Source organism: Notolepis coatsorum (assembly GCF_963971535.1).
Source record: "Notolepis coatsorum genome assembly, chromosome: 20".
Taxonomy (NCBI): domain Eukaryota; kingdom Metazoa; phylum Chordata; class Actinopteri; order Aulopiformes; family Paralepididae; genus Notolepis; species Notolepis coatsorum.
Window position 1 is genome coordinate 21,503,283 of NC_140184.1, and position 17,739 is coordinate 21,521,021.

Consider the following 17,739-nt stretch of genomic DNA (forward strand, 5'->3'; position numbering starts at 1 on the left):
CTACGGCTGTGGGGGTGCATGCGCAGGTTGCCCACAGAGTCTAGGTTCATCAATCTGCGCATGCATAGTTCGGGAGTAGGTGAGGGAAAACGACTATAGCTTGGCAGAGGAAGTGCCGATCGACTTGGGATTGGTCTCTCCGTGTTCAGGAGACTCATGCGTATAAAAGTATATTGGATCATGTCTTTAGCATCCCCACAGCCATATCTGCAACCACTTAATGTCAAGGCTCTCATCCACATTCATTCATTTTCTCCCCCCGCTCCATGAGCTCAATGTAACGCGGAAGTGCAGTGATCTATTACTTTTTTAGAAGTAAGCTGTGCCTTTGACCTGTACATGGACCAGGCTTTCCAGGACAAGTATATAAAATACCAACCATTGCTCGATGCGATAACCAGCGTTGGGTAGATATAGTATACTCATATTCGGAAGTCTTGGCCATGTAGTATATAAATGCACCATGAGTGGTCTGAGAATTGGTGCAATGTCAAAGAGAAAAGCCAAACAAATGGCCAAATATTGCTCTGTCTCAGCTATTGGCAGCTTAGCCGTGTGGAGAAGGAGGTGCTATGTGTACCCCTTAAGTGTTCAGTGCTGCTTGGCCCCGATAGATTTGATTCCCTGTTTATAATTTGTGGAACCAAATAAAGTATTCATAATGTATGTATCTGTTTGTACGTGTGAAACAGAATATTTGAGTCTGTCTAGAAGTAGAAGTGTTAGAAAGCAACGCTCCTCTCAGTCTCTCCGTGCGCTGGTGTCCCTCCTCTCAGGTGTTCACTGTGTTGGCTGCAGCCAGGAGGGACGCAAACAATGAGTCTGGTCTCTGCTTCAGCACCTCTGGACAGTCAAACTCCACCACCTGGGGAGACAAACACATTTTGAAAAAAATTAAAAGGATAAAACAAGGAAGACTCTGTAGGATCTGTGGATTCAAATAAATAAAATATTTAGAATGTGTGTAAGTATTTGCATGTCTGTTTTTAGATTTCAAGCACCTAGACTGGTACCATCACTCACTCACTCACTCACTCGCCATGTCCGACACCCCCTGAAGTACATCCTTTTCAGTGTGGAGGTTCAGTATTCTTAACTTTTTGATGGTTGAGTAGGCAATTTATGGGTACAGTTTCAGCAATATTAAAAGATTGCATGGCTATCTGTATGTGTAAGTGCCTGTATGTGGCATACATCTTTTAGGTAATTTATTAATGTACAATAATCTTAACTTCTTAAGCCCTAGCCATATTATCAGAAAATGTGCCTACCCAAGGTACATACCCAAGTAAATGGAAGATTGCTCCACTTCTACAAGTTTCATTTGCATGTTCTAGGGAAATCTATGGACCTCAGGATGTAACGTTCCGCCTGGTGTATTCCCCCCACCTGTGAATGCACTATTCCCCCCACCTGTGAATGCACTATTCCCCCCACCTGTGAATGCACTATTCCCCCCACCTGGGCATGCACTATTCCCCCCACCTGTGAATGCACTATAAAAAAAAATATAACGCACATCCTCCGTTTCTTGGTGCTGAGCCAAACTGTAAAAACAGTCATACATAAAACAAAGCGGGACTCGCTTGATGCTCCAAGGTGTTTTAATTGACAAAATAATAGCAGTAGATACAACGTTTCGACCGATCCTTCCGGTCTTTTTCAAGTATATATACAACACAGAAAATGACATATTTTTATACAGGAAATTAAATAGATTACATATCAGCCCCACCTGGTGATCAGGGGTCCCCTGATTTATACATTTTATACATGATTAAGTAACAATTTATCTTTTCCATTTGAAATTTTTTAGAAGGAGAATATTTTTGAGAAATATATATATATATTACATATATTAAACACAGTATTAGACATAATTTAAAGATACGCAGCAGTGTGTAAGGTACTTTCTTTGGACCCGGTCCAGGTCCTAGCCAATGAAAACAAAAACAAAAACTCTATAAGTTAAATTGACAAATAAGGTCTAATGTCAAAGTCCCGTTGGTGCCATAGTTTTAAGATAATGGATCCACCATACTTCTCTCCTCAGTAGGAGATTATCTATATCTCCCCCTCGTCTTGGAAGATGCACTCTCTCTATTCCAAGGTATCTTAATGATGAGACATTGTGGTGTGCCTTTTTAAAATGTAAAGCTACTGGGCTTTTTTCATCCCCATTCCGTATCGTACTCCTGTGTTCAGCAATACGTGTTTTTAAAGCACGTGTTGTCTTGCCGACGTATGCCTTAACGCATGGGCACTTAAGCATATAGATTACATTGGTAGTTTTACATGTTATTTTGCCTCTTATTTTTATCTCTTTCCCAGTTGATGGGTGATAGAAAACAGTGCATTTGTATCTACTGCTATTATTTTGTCAATTAAAACACCTTGGAGCATCAAGTGAGTTGCGAGCCCCGCTTTGTTTCATGCACTATTCCCCCCACCTGGTCATGCACTATTCTCCCCACCTGTTCATGGACTATTCTCCCCACCTGGTCATGGATTATTCCCCCCACCTGGTCATGCACTATTCTCCCCACCTGTTCATGGACTATTCCCCCCACCTGGTCATGCACTATTCTCCCCACCTGGTCATGCACTATTCTCCCCACCTTTTCATGGACTATTCTCCCCACCTGTTCATGGATTATTCCCCCCACCTGGTCATGCACTATTCTCCCCACCTGGTCATGCACTATTCTCCCCACATTTTCATGGACTATTCTCCCCACCTGTTCATGGACTATTCCCCCCACATGTTCATGGTCTATTCCCCCCACCTGTTTATGGACTATTCTCCCCTGCTCTGTCTCTCTCCGTTCCTGTATATTTTTTCCTTATATCTCTGTTCCTTTGTGTTCTCCCTCTCATGCTTTCTCTCTCTGTCTCTCTCTTGACCTTCATGTTCCCCTGTTTAGTCTAGTGTACTCTATAGTGTTTATCTTCTGGTCTTGTATTATGTATCTGTCTAGTCCCAGTGTTTGTCTTGTCTTCCATAGTTGTAGTTCCGGGTAGTTATTTGTCAGTATGTTCCCCTCCCAGGTGTCTCCAGTTATCTAATCAGCCCAAGTGTGTCTTGTTTTTCAATTGTCCATTGTGTATTTAAGTTCCTTGTTTCCTGGTCTCTGTGTGGGTTCATTGTCGTTTGCGCTCGTTTCCTGGATATCGTGTCGTATCATTTCATGTTGGTTCCACTGCATTTGTTACCCTGTCTGTTTTCTTGTTAGAGTAAGTAAGTCTTTCCTTGTTAGTATTCCTTGTTGATTCTCGTGTATGTTTCCCCCTCTTACAGCGGTTGCTGAGAGGTGTTGTTTTTGTGTTTTTCCCGTTTAACCTTAGTGTTATTTTTCCTCCCTCTTGCAGCGTTGGCTGAGAAGTTTTGATTTTGTGTTTTGCTATACTCTTGTTTTTACGTTTAACTCTTTCACGGCCATACCAGAGTATAGTCGGGTTATCTCTCCAACGGTTGAGCACCAGAAACCCGAGTATACTCGGGTTTTGATCCTTTGATATTTTCCTTTGATCCCGTTCTATAAGGCCAGCCGGAGCCATCTAGAATTGCAATGACGATCGAATATCACCCGGTGGCAGTATCGCCTACCTTTTGAACTCTGATAGAAAGGATGAATGAAATGGACTATCGAGACTCGCTCTGTGGGGGAGGAGCTCCTGCAAAGCAATCGCTAGCAGATCTGCTCGCCTCAAAACCTATAGTGTCCCGTAAACACATGTAATTACATATAAACGAGTAATCGCGATCGCCGATGGGATCATTGGAATTATTCTTTTTGGATTAACCTCTGGCTAAGGTAAGGACCCCCTATGTCTATTTTACCGAACGTGAAACATGTTCCTGTAACGATCACAGTGGCTTACTTTTACCGGACATAAACCAAGCGTTTTCTAACGATCGGATTTTCGGGGTAAGACTACCCCCCCCCCTTGATGATTTTGTGAAGGTACATATGTACATGTTATATACCTTTGATTTGGGAGTATTTGGGGTTTCAAGGAATCAACCAGAACGATTCGGGCTTATTGCATAATGCGTCCATCTCGCGATCTATGGAAAAATACTGGATTATTCGGGAAATGGGGTGCTGTTTAGCGTGTAGCGTATATCAAACTACAGTGTGTAGAAATGAGCTGATTAGTCAGTAATGGACTATGAACAATCCCTGTAAAATGAGCCATACTATTGTCTCCATAGCTATAATACAGAACACACAATGGGCCTGCAAACATAGCTAAAATGGTCATTAACGCTGGCGCCAAACAGTGCAGATGGTGAAAGCTGCTGGCCGTGAATGAGTTAAGAGTATTCAATTAAAGCTCCATCGACTCGCTACACGCCTGGTCTTGTCTGCTCCTGGGTCCTATCACCACCGCCACACCGTGACACAGGGAATGTATTCCAAATCTCAGAAATATTGTGTCTGTTACTATGCTTGAGTAAATTGTAATGAACCAAAGGACAATATAAATGATTATTATTATTATATTTCCCCCCATCTTTGACGGTGAATAACACCATGCTAACATTGACCAGACGTGAAAATGTCATTCAAATCATTCAGCACCTTCTTGAGATCAAGTGTACTAAACATCTAAGCAAATGACTAAAGGGTAGATGATTTACAGCGGGTTTTGTAGATACAGTAATTAATTTGGCCATTCGGACATATGCAATTTGAAATATGAATATAGGATATCATCTATGGATCGGGCAAAATCTCTTTCCAATGGCAGAGTTAAATCTGGATTTAGTCCCACCAGGCCCCCGTTAGAGGGCAGCAACGACTGTGAATGAAATCTACTGTAGTTACTTTTGTATAATGTCCATAGCTCCACCATTTTCACCAGATTGTGACATGGTTTTTTTGTAGACATTCACAGAAAGGTAAAGAAACAATATACGTTGTATTTTATGGCAATAACGTTCAGGTTTGTTTGACCCGTGAGATATAATCACGAAAATAACGTCAATATTTTGTATTCATGTCAGCCGGCTGCAGCTTTGACAGTGGCTGATGTGAGCTGGGTAGTGTAGTTTTAAGAAATGTCAATGTCCATCGAAAGCCCTGGGTCTCCTCTTTCTTAGGACTACAACAATTTCATGACTGTGTCATTTCCTCTTCATAGGTTTGAAGGGTCAAAGTGGGTATCAAACAGGAGAGAAGACTGTCAGGTTTTAAACTGTGGATAACAAACAGAGAAGGTAAAGATGACTTTAAACTGTTAAACAGTAATCCAGAACTATTTTAGTGCACTGTAAAAACTGATTTTATATGTCTGCACTTTATGTGAATCAAACAATAAACAAGGTGGCTTATTGGGATGTTAGATCCTAATGTGAAAAACGTATTTGATTATGTCTGCACTTTATGTGCTCATTTTATGCCTGTCTTTTTTCTGTTGTGAAGCACTTTGAGCTGCATTTTTGTATGAAAGGTGCTATACAAATAAAGTGTATTATTATTATTATTTCCTCATGTCTAAATCATCCGGTTTCCAATGCAATGCACTGAGATTTCTATAAAATCATATTTCACTAATAACAATTAAAATCGTTGGTAAACAAACGTAGTGCTGAAAATATACACTTTGACTGCTGTTTTGATAGGGTTAGGGTCTTTACTCTTGGCTACATTTGAAAAAGAAACGCAACATTAATTAATACGGACTGTATTGATCTATTTATGATGTGAAATAAATCTTAACCTGGTACAGGGCCGATCGAGCTTAACACATTCCCTGCCAATCCCGTTGTACAGCGTTATTGCCGGCCATGCGTTGCCTGCCAGACCACGCTGTACAGCGTTATTAATATCAATATTTAATTTTTTCGCCATGGCATTCATAATTCATATACCGTAATTCCTCTAATAGTGACCCGGGCTTGTATTTGCTTAAACTGTAGCGGGTACCAGGCTTTTATTAGGAGGAGGCATGTATAAGAGAGAGGCCTATATTTCTAATTTTCAAACAGATCATAATGAATAAATCAACATTTTGTGTCAGTTTGAACCCAGTAAAATGTACTGGGTTCATTTATTGAAACCAAGTACTGTATGAAATAGTAAACAGTGCAATTACAGGTGGTCACTGGTCATTTCAACGTTTTCAAAGTGAAATCAAGTAACTTTACCTTAGCAGCTCAGTATGCAGCTCAGTATATTAGTAACCCGGCTTGTATTAGGAGGTTGGCTTATAATTGCTTAGCTCAAGAGCGCACCCGGCCATTAATAGAGACCCGGTTTGTAATTGAATACCGGTCACTATTAGAGGAATTACGGTATACACCTCCGGCGCTGCAGCTGGAGCCTACGGCTCAATAAAACGACGGCTCAATACCGCCGCCTGATGGATGGTCGGGCGAGTTACACTGGTAAACAGGATATGGCTGCTGTGCGTCGATTAAATTCATCCGGCCGTCAGACATTGTTGCAGGACTCGCGACAGACACTATGTACATAATGGATCGCTTTATAAACGTAATAATCGATATGATTTCTGCATTTATTGCAACATACAAACCGAAAATGGACCTAGGCGATCGATGTCCTATACCTGGGATCTTTCACCGCCAGTCTCATTGACGCACGGTAAGAGGACGCTGACACTATTTTCAGCCCATTTGTTTATTCATTTCACTAGAAACCGATCTGATCAATATATCACCCATACTACATAAAGCATTTACCGACGATCACGGAATTATAAACGACCCCCCCCACCTTTCATCCGCGCATGATGAGGCATAACGTATACGATCATGTACAGTAGCATTTTTTAATATAGCGTGTCTAGGGAATAGACGGCAATCGATAATCTATATATGCGTTTAGGCCTATATCTCACGTTCTAGGAATTACTGCAGAAAACGATAAAAAAATACTTATATTCTAGAAGGTATTTTTGTATCAATCTATGAATGAAAAAGTATAACGTTCCTACATCCTGAACGATAGACAATCGATGTTGAATGGGCCATAGTAATGTCAATATAGCAATACAATTTAAAAAGTTATAGCCCTGCAAAGAAGGTGAACATCTCCATAGGCTTAGAGTGGTGGCAGACTGGCTATATTGATGGATAGAACCAGTGGCAGGGAATGTGTTAAGGGGTTAATGCCCATTGACAAACTGGTCTATTATGATTATTATTCTCATTATAATAGTGTCAGAGCAGTGTGGATCATACCTTGCCCTGGTCCATGACCAGGATGCGGTCTGACTCCAGCACGGTGTTGATACGGTGGGCGATGGTGAGCATGGTGCAGTCCTGGAAGGCCTCTCTGATGGTGTGTTGGATTAGAGCGTCCGTCTCTGAGTCTATGGACGCCGTGGCCTCATCTAACAAGATGATCTGATAGGGAAGCAGAGAGGTAGTTCTGTATCGTATAGCTCTCGCTCGGCGTCACTCTCTGCACTGTCCTCGCACACGTGCACGCGCACTGAATAAAGACCACAATGTACCTTTAATCCCAATATTTGTCTGACCACACCCCTATCAGCTTACCCATATAAGCAGGGGTGGGGCCACCCACTCGCCTCCTTCTCGCTTTCACCACAAGGAAGTGCCTCGGTAGATCCCCACTTGAAGTGATGTGATGGTAGGAGAAGAGTTGGAAAACAAGGATACGTTGACATCATATCTTTATTTTCTCTCTCACTATTTTTTTCGAGAAAATACGGCGATATTGTCTTCGTACTGGAGTGTCTGGAAGATGATGATCATTCTAAAAATCCTCCACCGGTTTTCGTATTGGGAGTTCGCGCCGCTACATGCTTTTCCAACTGCAGTCCTTGCTGTGTGCTGGTTGCGGTAAAGACACAGCTGGGCTGTAGGACGCGCCGCTGTTGTGAGGAGCGGTGGGTTCCAGGTTTGGTGAGTTATGTTTGCTGGCAAGCTCCACTTGTCTGTTAGTGCTATGGGGGCTAGTTGACAATGTTTATGAAAACCGGCCCCAGACTAGGGTCCTTTGTTCAGCCTCCTAGGCGACAGAAGACCTTGGTCTGAAGCCCATTATAGTTTAACTAGTGGGCCACGACCATTAACACTGGTGATCCCTGTGTTTTCTGGACGAGTGGATGTCTCTCTGTCACCGTGTTAGGCCCCATCTTTCATATCCAAATGAGAGTATTCCCTCACGAGGAGATATGGGCATAGATGTTCATTAGCGGAAGATCTGTGTTCAAAGTCAGCTACACAGGCCAGTTGGGTATTGTGCTGGCTCCGTCGGGTGTTGGTATAATCACCGTTGTAAAACTGTGTTGACATCTTGTTTCTCTTTTCTAAAGTGAGGAGGGTTTCAGAACGGCGGCCTGTCTGGGTGAGTGTTATATCATTGTGTACAAGTTCAGGTGATAGCTGCTTAGCTTACGTGCTAGTGGTGGCCTACTGTTAGCCAGTCAGCTGTTAGCTGCGGCGCTGGCCTGCTGTGATCACTAGGTGGCCTACCTGGCTAGGCTAGGAAACGTTAGCTTGCTGCTGTCGCTGCTTAGCTTACGTGCTAGTGGTGGCCTACTGTTAGCCAGTCAGCTGTTAGCTGCGGCGCTATCCTGCTGTGATCACTAGGTGGCCTACCTGGCTAGGCTAGGAAACGTTAGCTTGCTGCTATCGGCCGAGGCCCAGCGCGGGGTAGCTCCGGCCCCTCGCGCGCCGCCGCGGTTCCCAACTCCCCTCTCCCTCACGGGGAGAGGCGGGGGGGGATTCGAAGCTCCCCTCTGGTCGCGTGCGCCGTTCGCTCGCCGTCTCGCGGGCAGGGGCGGTAGCGACCGACGGTTGGAGCGGCCGTTAGCTTAATGCTACTCTGTTGAACGTGCTTTGATTATAACATGTTTTAAACACTCTTGACTACGACATCATCTTTGACAGAGGATGTTCGTCAAACCTGCCCTGGGCCAGGACGGCAAGGACTGCGTCAACAAGAGGGACCGTAGCGACGGGAGGGAGCGGCGACGCTGCCCAGATCGACAACACAGGACGGCTGTGTTTCAGTGGCGGCCGGTGGGTACTTCGCCACTAGGGGCGCTATACCAAATATTTTGCAAACATGTACAGTACAGTACTGTACCACGCAAGACTCATGGCAAGACGTGAGCGATTCGACTCACGCTCACGGCAATGAATCGGCTCTTATGAACGAGTCGCTCAGCTGTTACTACAACAACACACAACCAGTCAAATAAAGTATAGTCTAGACTCTAATTCACAACTTGAAACACAATATAAATAGAAAAGTTAGAAACAAAACTCGCCCGTCTCCAAACACAGGCAGATCTCTCCCTCTCTCCTTCTCTCTCTCACACACAGCGCGACGTGGATTCGATTCGTTACACAATCAGACCTATTATATACCAAGAATAACTTCAGTATGAGTACAGGGCTGTACACATATTTTGCATATTGTTAAACGAGCCAAGGCTAGCTATTAAACTATCGATATGAATCGAAAATCTGGGACCCTGATGTAAACAAGACAAACGTCTTTCTCTGGTCTGCATCCCCTTAACAATTGTGTGTATTGAGCCGTACTGTATTGTACCCATTCTGCAATCTGTTAATAAAGTTCTCATTCATTCATTCATTCAAACATAGACGATATTGAACAAGCCATAATTCACGTATTTTCAATCCGAGAGAGCTGCAGTAGTTAAATCAATGAGCCATCGACATAGTCAGTGTGGTAAGTAACGTTATTATTGCATCCAAGATTGATACACGGCTGGCTAGGCAGTTGGTAGTCATAGTCTTGTGTTATAAAATAAATAAACAATCAGCAATGTCTCGCTTCATGAATGGCCAGCAGTAGTACTGCTCCTAAAAAAAACTATTTACAAACGTTAACGTTAAGCACAGAGAGAGAGAGAGAGAGAGAGAGAGAGAGAGAGAGAGAGAGAGAGAGAGAGAGAGAGAGAGAGACTCACTGTTTAGTTGAAACGTCCAGGGCAGGAGAGCTTGATAAACGTGTATAATCCGCCATATAGCTTGTTAGCCAAGTGTTAGCTGAGCTCGTTGGCACAACACTCAACAAGTACATTCCTTTGTCCATTTCCGCTCGAACAGACTGCAAACTACCTGGCGTTCTATCGCCATGCTCTAAGACAAACTCTAACCTTAACCAACTTTGAAAGAGTGCCTAAGCTTAACAGTCTAAAGAACTTGCAGTCACGGACTCACGGCACGCTCTAAGACAAACAACCTAGACCAACCTAGGAACCAAGCTAGAAGCTAGAATTGGAACATTAGAAATTGGATTCGGCCAATCAGAGATCGTCTCTGTGAAATTCTGCCATGGAAAAAAATACTGGCGTCGGCCAATCAGAGAGCGTCTCCGCGAAATGCGGCTATGGAAATTCTTCACGGAAGTTCACGCTGCTGCCTAGACCGCTTCAAATCGCGCTCGGATTAGTCATATAGTCATATTTCAACGCACAACGCCGTATGCACTGATTGGCTGTGACGGAGACAGCGATCAAACTGTGACGCGCACTCAGAGCGCTATCGCTTCTAGCCCGGGCGAGAAATACGAAAAAATAAAATAAAACGTCACTTCCTGCTCATGAAAACGATGTTTTTTTAATTTAGATAATAACGTTATATTGTGCATTGGAAATACAAACATACTTAAAATGAGTAAATATTATTCATTTTAAACATGTTTATATTATTTATAGGGCTATAAAACGCAAAAACGAAAAAGTTTTATTGTCTTCTTCTCTGATTTAACAGCAGCTGGCCAGCAGGTGGGTCGGCGCCCTTGCGCCCCTAGTGGCGAGCCGCCACTGCTGTGTTTACTACGGTGCCTTGAGACTGCACTTCGCTTGATCTACGCTCCGGGTAGGCAAGGTTTGGCCAGACCTTGTACACTCCTTCTGGCTTTCCCTTCTAAATGTTTTGTAAATAACGATGTTTTCCAAAAACGAGTGTTGCTGCACTACATTTAGGATACAACGCGAGTTATGTGTGAATTGTCTTGTCACTGGTATTTAGCTTCTCCATGCAAATCGGGTTGTTGTTACAGATGTGAAAATGATCTGGTTTGTTGTGTTGAGAAACATCATGTGTGTTTATATGTACCGTGTACTCACAACTAAGGGGGTTAACTAACCTATAAAGCTATGCTTAGTGACAAATGAGTAAAGAATGATTCTCTTCTCAGCCTGTAATGACAATGAACAGTGTGTTCACATATTAACAGGTTTTCCTGTTTTAACTGGCCGTATTAAGGGTAAAGTAGGAGGATTGTGTTTCCCCCCGGTTCCCCCCTACATTGTGTCACTGTGTGGTAGGGTGGGATACGATGTAACCCTTAGCTTGATTTCTGAGGTTGTGCTAAAACTGCTGGAGAAACTTTATTTTCCTAAAAGAAAAGATTGTTTGGTCGCTTTCGTGTGTGCTTAGCAAGGCCTGTGGCCGATACTAATCGAGAATTATGTATTCTCTCATTATGAAAAACGGCATTCCTCTGTAGAGTGTTTTTGCCATTTTTTGTAGGTGATGATGGGTTGTGTGTGTCATGTGACCTACAACTGGGTTGGACTGGCCACAGAAGCACATGTGTAAGTTTGGTACCGGGGCTCTTGGAGAGCCCTCTCTATTCTGTGTTTTTTCCTTAGTAAAAATCAGATAGCAGGTTAGCTCATGCGCTGTGTGAAGCTGTCAGACGCTTCATAGAGCTGACTATGACTGTGTCATACTCTCTTTTTGTCATTACATCGTATCATGGGTGTGGGGTCGTAAAGGGGTGAACTGGTAACCTTTCCTCCCCCTTTTTTCTGTTGGTCAGGGGTAAACCCACCGCTCGGCTGAGGGGCCTTTGTCCGAATACGCTGGCGATGTGGGGGGCGGGGTCACTAAGTGCCCACCTGGTGGGGTCTTGATGCTGGCATCATGGACTTCTCCAGGCCCCCGTTCCAGGGGGTCCAGTCCCTTTGGTGGGTCTGGGTCTTCCTTCGCGCTCCGCTGCTACGGCCTTGCCACGGGGTTGGGTTTGCCCTTGACCCCGTGATTCTGGGGGCAGTATCGAGGTTGTTTCCTCCGTTCGTTCCCGGGTGGCATGCGGGTTGTGCGTGTGTGTAGTCGTGGGCTCGGCCCTCCCTGTTCTGATGGTTGTGGGGGCTTTCAGCGGGGTGTATTTGTCGGCCGATGGCTCTCGCTCGGCCTCCCTTGTGCAGAGAGTGACGCTGAGCGAGAGCTATACGATACAGAACGTTAGGTTATGACTATAACCAAGTTCTGTTAGTATAGCGACGCTCGGCGTCCGACGCCGCTGCAGCCCTTGATCTCGCCTTGTGGTGAAAGCTTGGGAAGGAGGCGAGTGGGTGGCCCCACCCCTGCTTATATGGGTAAGCTGATAGGGGTGTGGTCAGACAAATATTGGGATTAAAGGTACATTGTGGTCTTTATTCAGTGCGCGTGCACGTGTGCGAGGACAGTGCAGAGAGTGACGCCGAGCGTCGCTATACTAACAGAACTTGGTTATAGTCATAACCTAACGTTATTAACACTAGCACAGCCATGGAGAAAATGCCACTAATTTCCGCCAGGAACGGGTCAGATGACCCGACAGCTTATATGAGAAATATGAGAAAAATAAACAATGTAAACTATATGTAAAAATATGAGGTTTACCACAATGAAATGTAGGTTTGAGTGACATAAAAAAAAATTAAAAATGTATATATATTATAATACTTTTTTATTTATTTTTGGATGGAAGAGCCACACATTGACGGGCAAAGAGCCACATGCGGCTCGCGAGCCACGGGTTGGCCACCCCTGCGCTAGACGCTCGCAAAGTGCTGTGACTTTCGTCTGTTCCAACGGCCCATATGTGGAATAACGTTCTAATTACATTTTCCTGAAGTCATTTTGAAATTTCAGAAACCGTGCCAGATAAAACGGGTACTTTTAGGAAAAGTCATTGAGTGACAGAGCTGGAGCTCGACCGAGTGACGAGGATACATTTATTGATAATGCCTAGGGGTCATTTGACCCCTTGTCAGCTGTGCTAGTGTTAACTCAACAGCAGAGAAGGACCAGTTATCAACTTAACAGCAGAGAAGGACCAGTTATCAACTCAACAACAGAGAAGGACCAGTTATCAACTCAACAGCAGAGAAGGACCAGTTATCAACTTAACAGCAGAGAAGGACCAGTTATCAACTCAACAACAGAGAAGGACCAGTTATCGACTCAACAGCAGAGAAGGACCAGTTAACAACTCAACAGCAGAGAAGGACCAGTTAACAACTCAAAAGCAGTGGCACATTGGAGTGCTGTGAAGGGAGGTCATAATGTAGCAGCAGAGTTCAACAGGTGCTCTAGTGAGTACAATGGACCTGAGACTCATTATTGAACATGTTCATATGTATCTTCGTAACTATCTTCGTAAAGATTTCATAGTAGCAAATGTACGGAAATCCTCCTCCGGGTTCCTGAAAGTGTGAAAGGTATTCGTAAGTGGCCAAAATCATCGCAGCTGGGTTCCCATGGATGAAGAACGTCACTCATTATTAAACTGGAAGCGTGTTCTCGTACACCTTCATTTGCATACAGAAACACGCCGCCAGCTCCTTAATAAGAGAGGCTATCCATTGCATCTGGTTCGTGTTGACCCTTATGGGGGAAATATTCAACAGGTAGCGCGAAAGCAATTTGTGATTGATCAAGCTGTTAAAAACATGGGCGCAAATTTACGAAAAGAAGCTGTTCGAGAATGCCAAAAAAGTTTGTAAATCGCGTTACGAAGAAATTAGTTGGTAACTTTCTCGTAAGTCTGTTCAAGAATGAGATCCAATGTTTTCACAAACAAATGATCAGGTGCTCTTGGGTCTTCAGAAAAGACAACAAGACGGGATCCCAGGCACTCAAAAGGTATTACAGGAATAAAGATAAATTTAAAAGTATTACAGGAAGAAAGATAAGTTAAAAAGTATTGCATGAAGAAAGATAAGTTAAAAAGTATTACAGAAAGAAAATTTTGTTAAAAAGTATTATATGAAGAAAAATAGGTTTAAAAGTATTACATGTATAAGTAATAATAAGTATAAGTTAAAAAGTATTACAGGAAGAAAGATAAGTTAAAAAGATAAGTTAAAAAGTATTACAGGAAGAAAGATAAATTAAAAAAGTATTAGAGGAAGAAAGACAAGTTAAAAAGTATTACAGGAAGAAAGATAAGTTAAAAAAGTATTACAGGAAGAAAGACAAGTTAAAAAGTATTACAGGAAGAAAGATAAGTTAAAAAGTATTACAGGATGAAAGATAAGTTAAAAAGTATTATAGGAAAAAAGATAAGTTAAAAAGTATTGCAGGAAGAAAGATACGTTATTTTGGAATATAATAATCTGAAGGATTAGCACTTTAAAAGGCTGTGAACTATGGAGTTAGGTAGAAACACACACAGCCACAAATGCAAATACTTACAACCATCAATATACACACAGAGGCAAAGACAGAGAGGTTGAAAGACTGAGTGAGCGAGTGAGTGAGTGAGTGAGTGAGTGAGTGAGTGAGTGAGTGAGTGAGTGAGTGAGTGAGTGAGTGAGTGAGTGAGTGAGTGAGTGAGTGAGTGAGTGAGTGAGTGAGTGAGTGAGTGAGTGAGTGAGTGAGTGAGTGAGTGAGTGAGTGAGTGAGTGAGAGACGCTAACCTTGGAATTCCTGAGCAATGCTCTGGCCATACATATGAGCTGTTTCTCTCCTACAGAGAAGTTCTCTCCGTTCTCAACCACCTCTGACTGCAGCTTGCCAGGAAGGTTGGTGATCTGTCGAACATCGTCATCATCACAACCATCTTCATCACTGTAGTCATCGTCATTATTACCATCATCAGCATCCTCCTCCTCCTCATCGTTACAGTAGTCATTACCAATGTCGTCGTCGTCATCATCATCATCAGCATAATTATTATCACAGTAGTTGTATCACTGTCATTATCATCATCCTCGTCATTTTCATCATCACCATCATAATAATAATACAACATGCACATGTGTGAAATAGTTCTATATATATGGTTATAAGAACAAAAGAAAGAAGAACATACTGAATCCTTGATGTAGGTCTTCTCTAGAGCAGACCAGATCTCCTCATCAGTGTAGTTGTTGAAAGGGTCCAGGTTGTACCTGACATTGAGGGACAAATTAAACTAATAGTGCCATATGTAGTGTACTGTAAACTCAATAATAGGAATTAATGTCATATAGGCTACTGTAATGTAAACTCGGGATTACTGTAAAATATTGTACTGTAAATGTAGGGTAGAATGTTTTGACAATCACCATAGAATATGCCAGTAAGTACTGAGTATATCACCAGAGTATAGGGTATTATCAGTAATGAATGTGGGGACTGTGAGAAGGTGTATTGTGAATAAAAGGTAAGGTACATCTGAAAACATACAGGATTTACGGAATCTGCATTATAACATCTCCAAAATGCACATAAATGAGACAGATACTGCATTTCCCTTAAATGTCTGACTTATAATATTGAAATTTAAATGGAACTATTTAAGATAAAGTTAAAGTTAAATAAAGTTTGAAAATGCAACTACATTTTTGTCAGTAAGCTACTTATGTATTTAATTCTTTTTTTATAAAGAAACGCCCACTTGCGGCGAGGTGAGGATTTGTTACATCCCTACAGGATATATATACAGTATACAGTGTATTGAGTGACAGTTTATTGTTTACTTAATTTTTTGGAGGCATTTTAGGGGCCCCCTTGTGGCTTCGGGGGCCATATGCAACCGCATAGTCCGCATATGGCAAGAAACGTGCCTGTCCGTACCTGACAGTGCCGATGAAGAGGACGGGGTCCTGGGGAATGACAGACAGCTTGCTGCGTAGATCCTCCAGGCCGATCTTACTGATGTCTACGCCGTCTATATAGATGGTGCCTGCAGCAGGCTCCACCAGTCTGAAGAGAGCCACACCTAGAGAGGACTTCCCTACACAGGACAGAATGGACATTAGATTTACCGTATAGTTTACTGTTATGAATTACACCAGTATTGGTTTCCCAGTATCGGAATTAACATGGGAAAAATAAAGGGTCACAAAAACATCCACTTCAATTATGTGTAATCAAAACAGTGTCACAAATCCAACTGAATGGAGTCCAAGTTGTATCTCTTGCCAACCTTTTACTATAATATAGTTGTAATGATGAATATTTGTTTTTCCTGACTTATTAATTGATATTAAAATAAGAATATTTAATTGCTGTCCAAAAGTAGAATGATCAGGAGACGATTTATAAAGTTCAATATGATAGCTTATTACAGAAACTAGGCCTAGTGCTTAAAGGAGGAATAAGCAAGAAAAGTGGAAGCGTGTTAAGAGGTGAAGTGAGAGTGAGAAGTGAAAGTGTAGTGAGAGTCAACACCCCAGCAGAGCGAAATTCTCTTTTACACAAAGGAAAGAGCGGGAACAAAGTAATTACATTTTGGAACGCATGAGTCAACAAAATGTCACCATGGTTACCCCACTCTGAAGCATTAACAGACCGTTAACCTTTGTCACTCTTTAACATCACAGACAAAGCATGTGTAAAATAAAAAGGCATTGATTGATTGATTTTATTGTGGATTAGCGACATCATCCAAGGGATAAAAACATGATAAAATGCAAGCACTTATTTCCATCATGGTCCCTGGTATTAAAAAACAGGACATACATCAACATAAAACAACATCATAAAAACATCAACATAAAACAGCATCATAAAACATTAAGATACAATATGCATATACAGTTGAAGATAAAAGAATAATAAATAAATATGCTGCCCTCTCTTTCCTATGCCGACATGCTTTTTGAAGCCAGTTAACCCGGGGGCCTGGTTAATGCTGCTGGGCAGGCTGTTCCACAGTACTGCAGCTGAGTAAAGGAAGGTCTGCTGGCCGTAGGAAATGAGTTTAAATCTAAATGGAACTATGTTTGTGTCTCTACCTCTGGGTTCATGGCTATGGTTGTTTTTTTACATACTGAAAGTAATTTTGAAGGTAGCTTGGCACCTCCCCTTTATAAATGCTATATACTAGGCATAGCTTTATTATTGATACTCTTTTCCACCCTGAGCCACCCCAGGCTGTTGAACTGGGGCTGGTCTAGGTGAGTACGAGTGGGGAGCTGCAGGACTATCCTAACTAGCTTGTTCTGGGCAGTTTGAAGTCTAGTTCTCAAGTTGCTGGGGGCACTGTCATACCAGGACAAGCAAGCATAGTCAAAATTACACTGAACCAGTGCCCCTGCAAGTGCTCTAAGAGCTTTTTTGTCTAGGTATTTTGAGTTTCTAGCTAGGAAGTTTATTCTGTTGTTGACCTTGGCTATTACTTTTTTCGCCATGCTTTCCCCTGAGAGTGTGTTTTCTAAAGTACACCCTAGATACACCACTGATTTGGTACTATACATATGGCTTGCTGATAACAAACTATCATTACACATGGGCAAAACAGAGTCCATTCTCTTCGGTTCAAATAACAAACTCAGCAAGACCGACGGCTTCTCAGTTACAGTGGGTGACAATATTGTCACAAGGAAAGATGAAATTACCTACCTGGGCTCCATCCTAGAGGCTAATCTTTCCTGTGACAAAATGGCATCCAATGTAATAAAAAAAAGTCAACCAACGAACTTGATTCTTGTACCGGATCTCCTCTCTGGTAAACAAGAATACCCTGAAGACTCTGGCAGGAGCACTCATTCAAGGGTACTACA

General features: G+C 42.5%; 1 protein-coding gene across 1 annotated transcript in view; it reads right to left on the minus strand.

Annotated features, from left to right (window-relative positions):
• Positions 1-772: 772 nt before the first annotated feature.
• The window catches only part of LOC311246825 (ATP-binding cassette sub-family C member 12-like), a gene marked incomplete at both ends in the record, with an annotated part of 128,365 nt that continues 111,398 nt past the window's right edge, over positions 773-17,739 (minus strand). The window contains 5 exons of the mRNA XM_084337071.1: positions 773-865; positions 7,211-7,375; positions 14,668-14,781; positions 15,063-15,141; positions 15,809-15,968. Of these exons, the coding sequence (XP_084193197.1) occupies positions 773-865; positions 7,211-7,375; positions 14,668-14,781; positions 15,063-15,141; positions 15,809-15,968 (611 nt within the window). The remainder of the gene's footprint in view (positions 866-7,210; positions 7,376-14,667; positions 14,782-15,062; positions 15,142-15,808; positions 15,969-17,739) is intronic.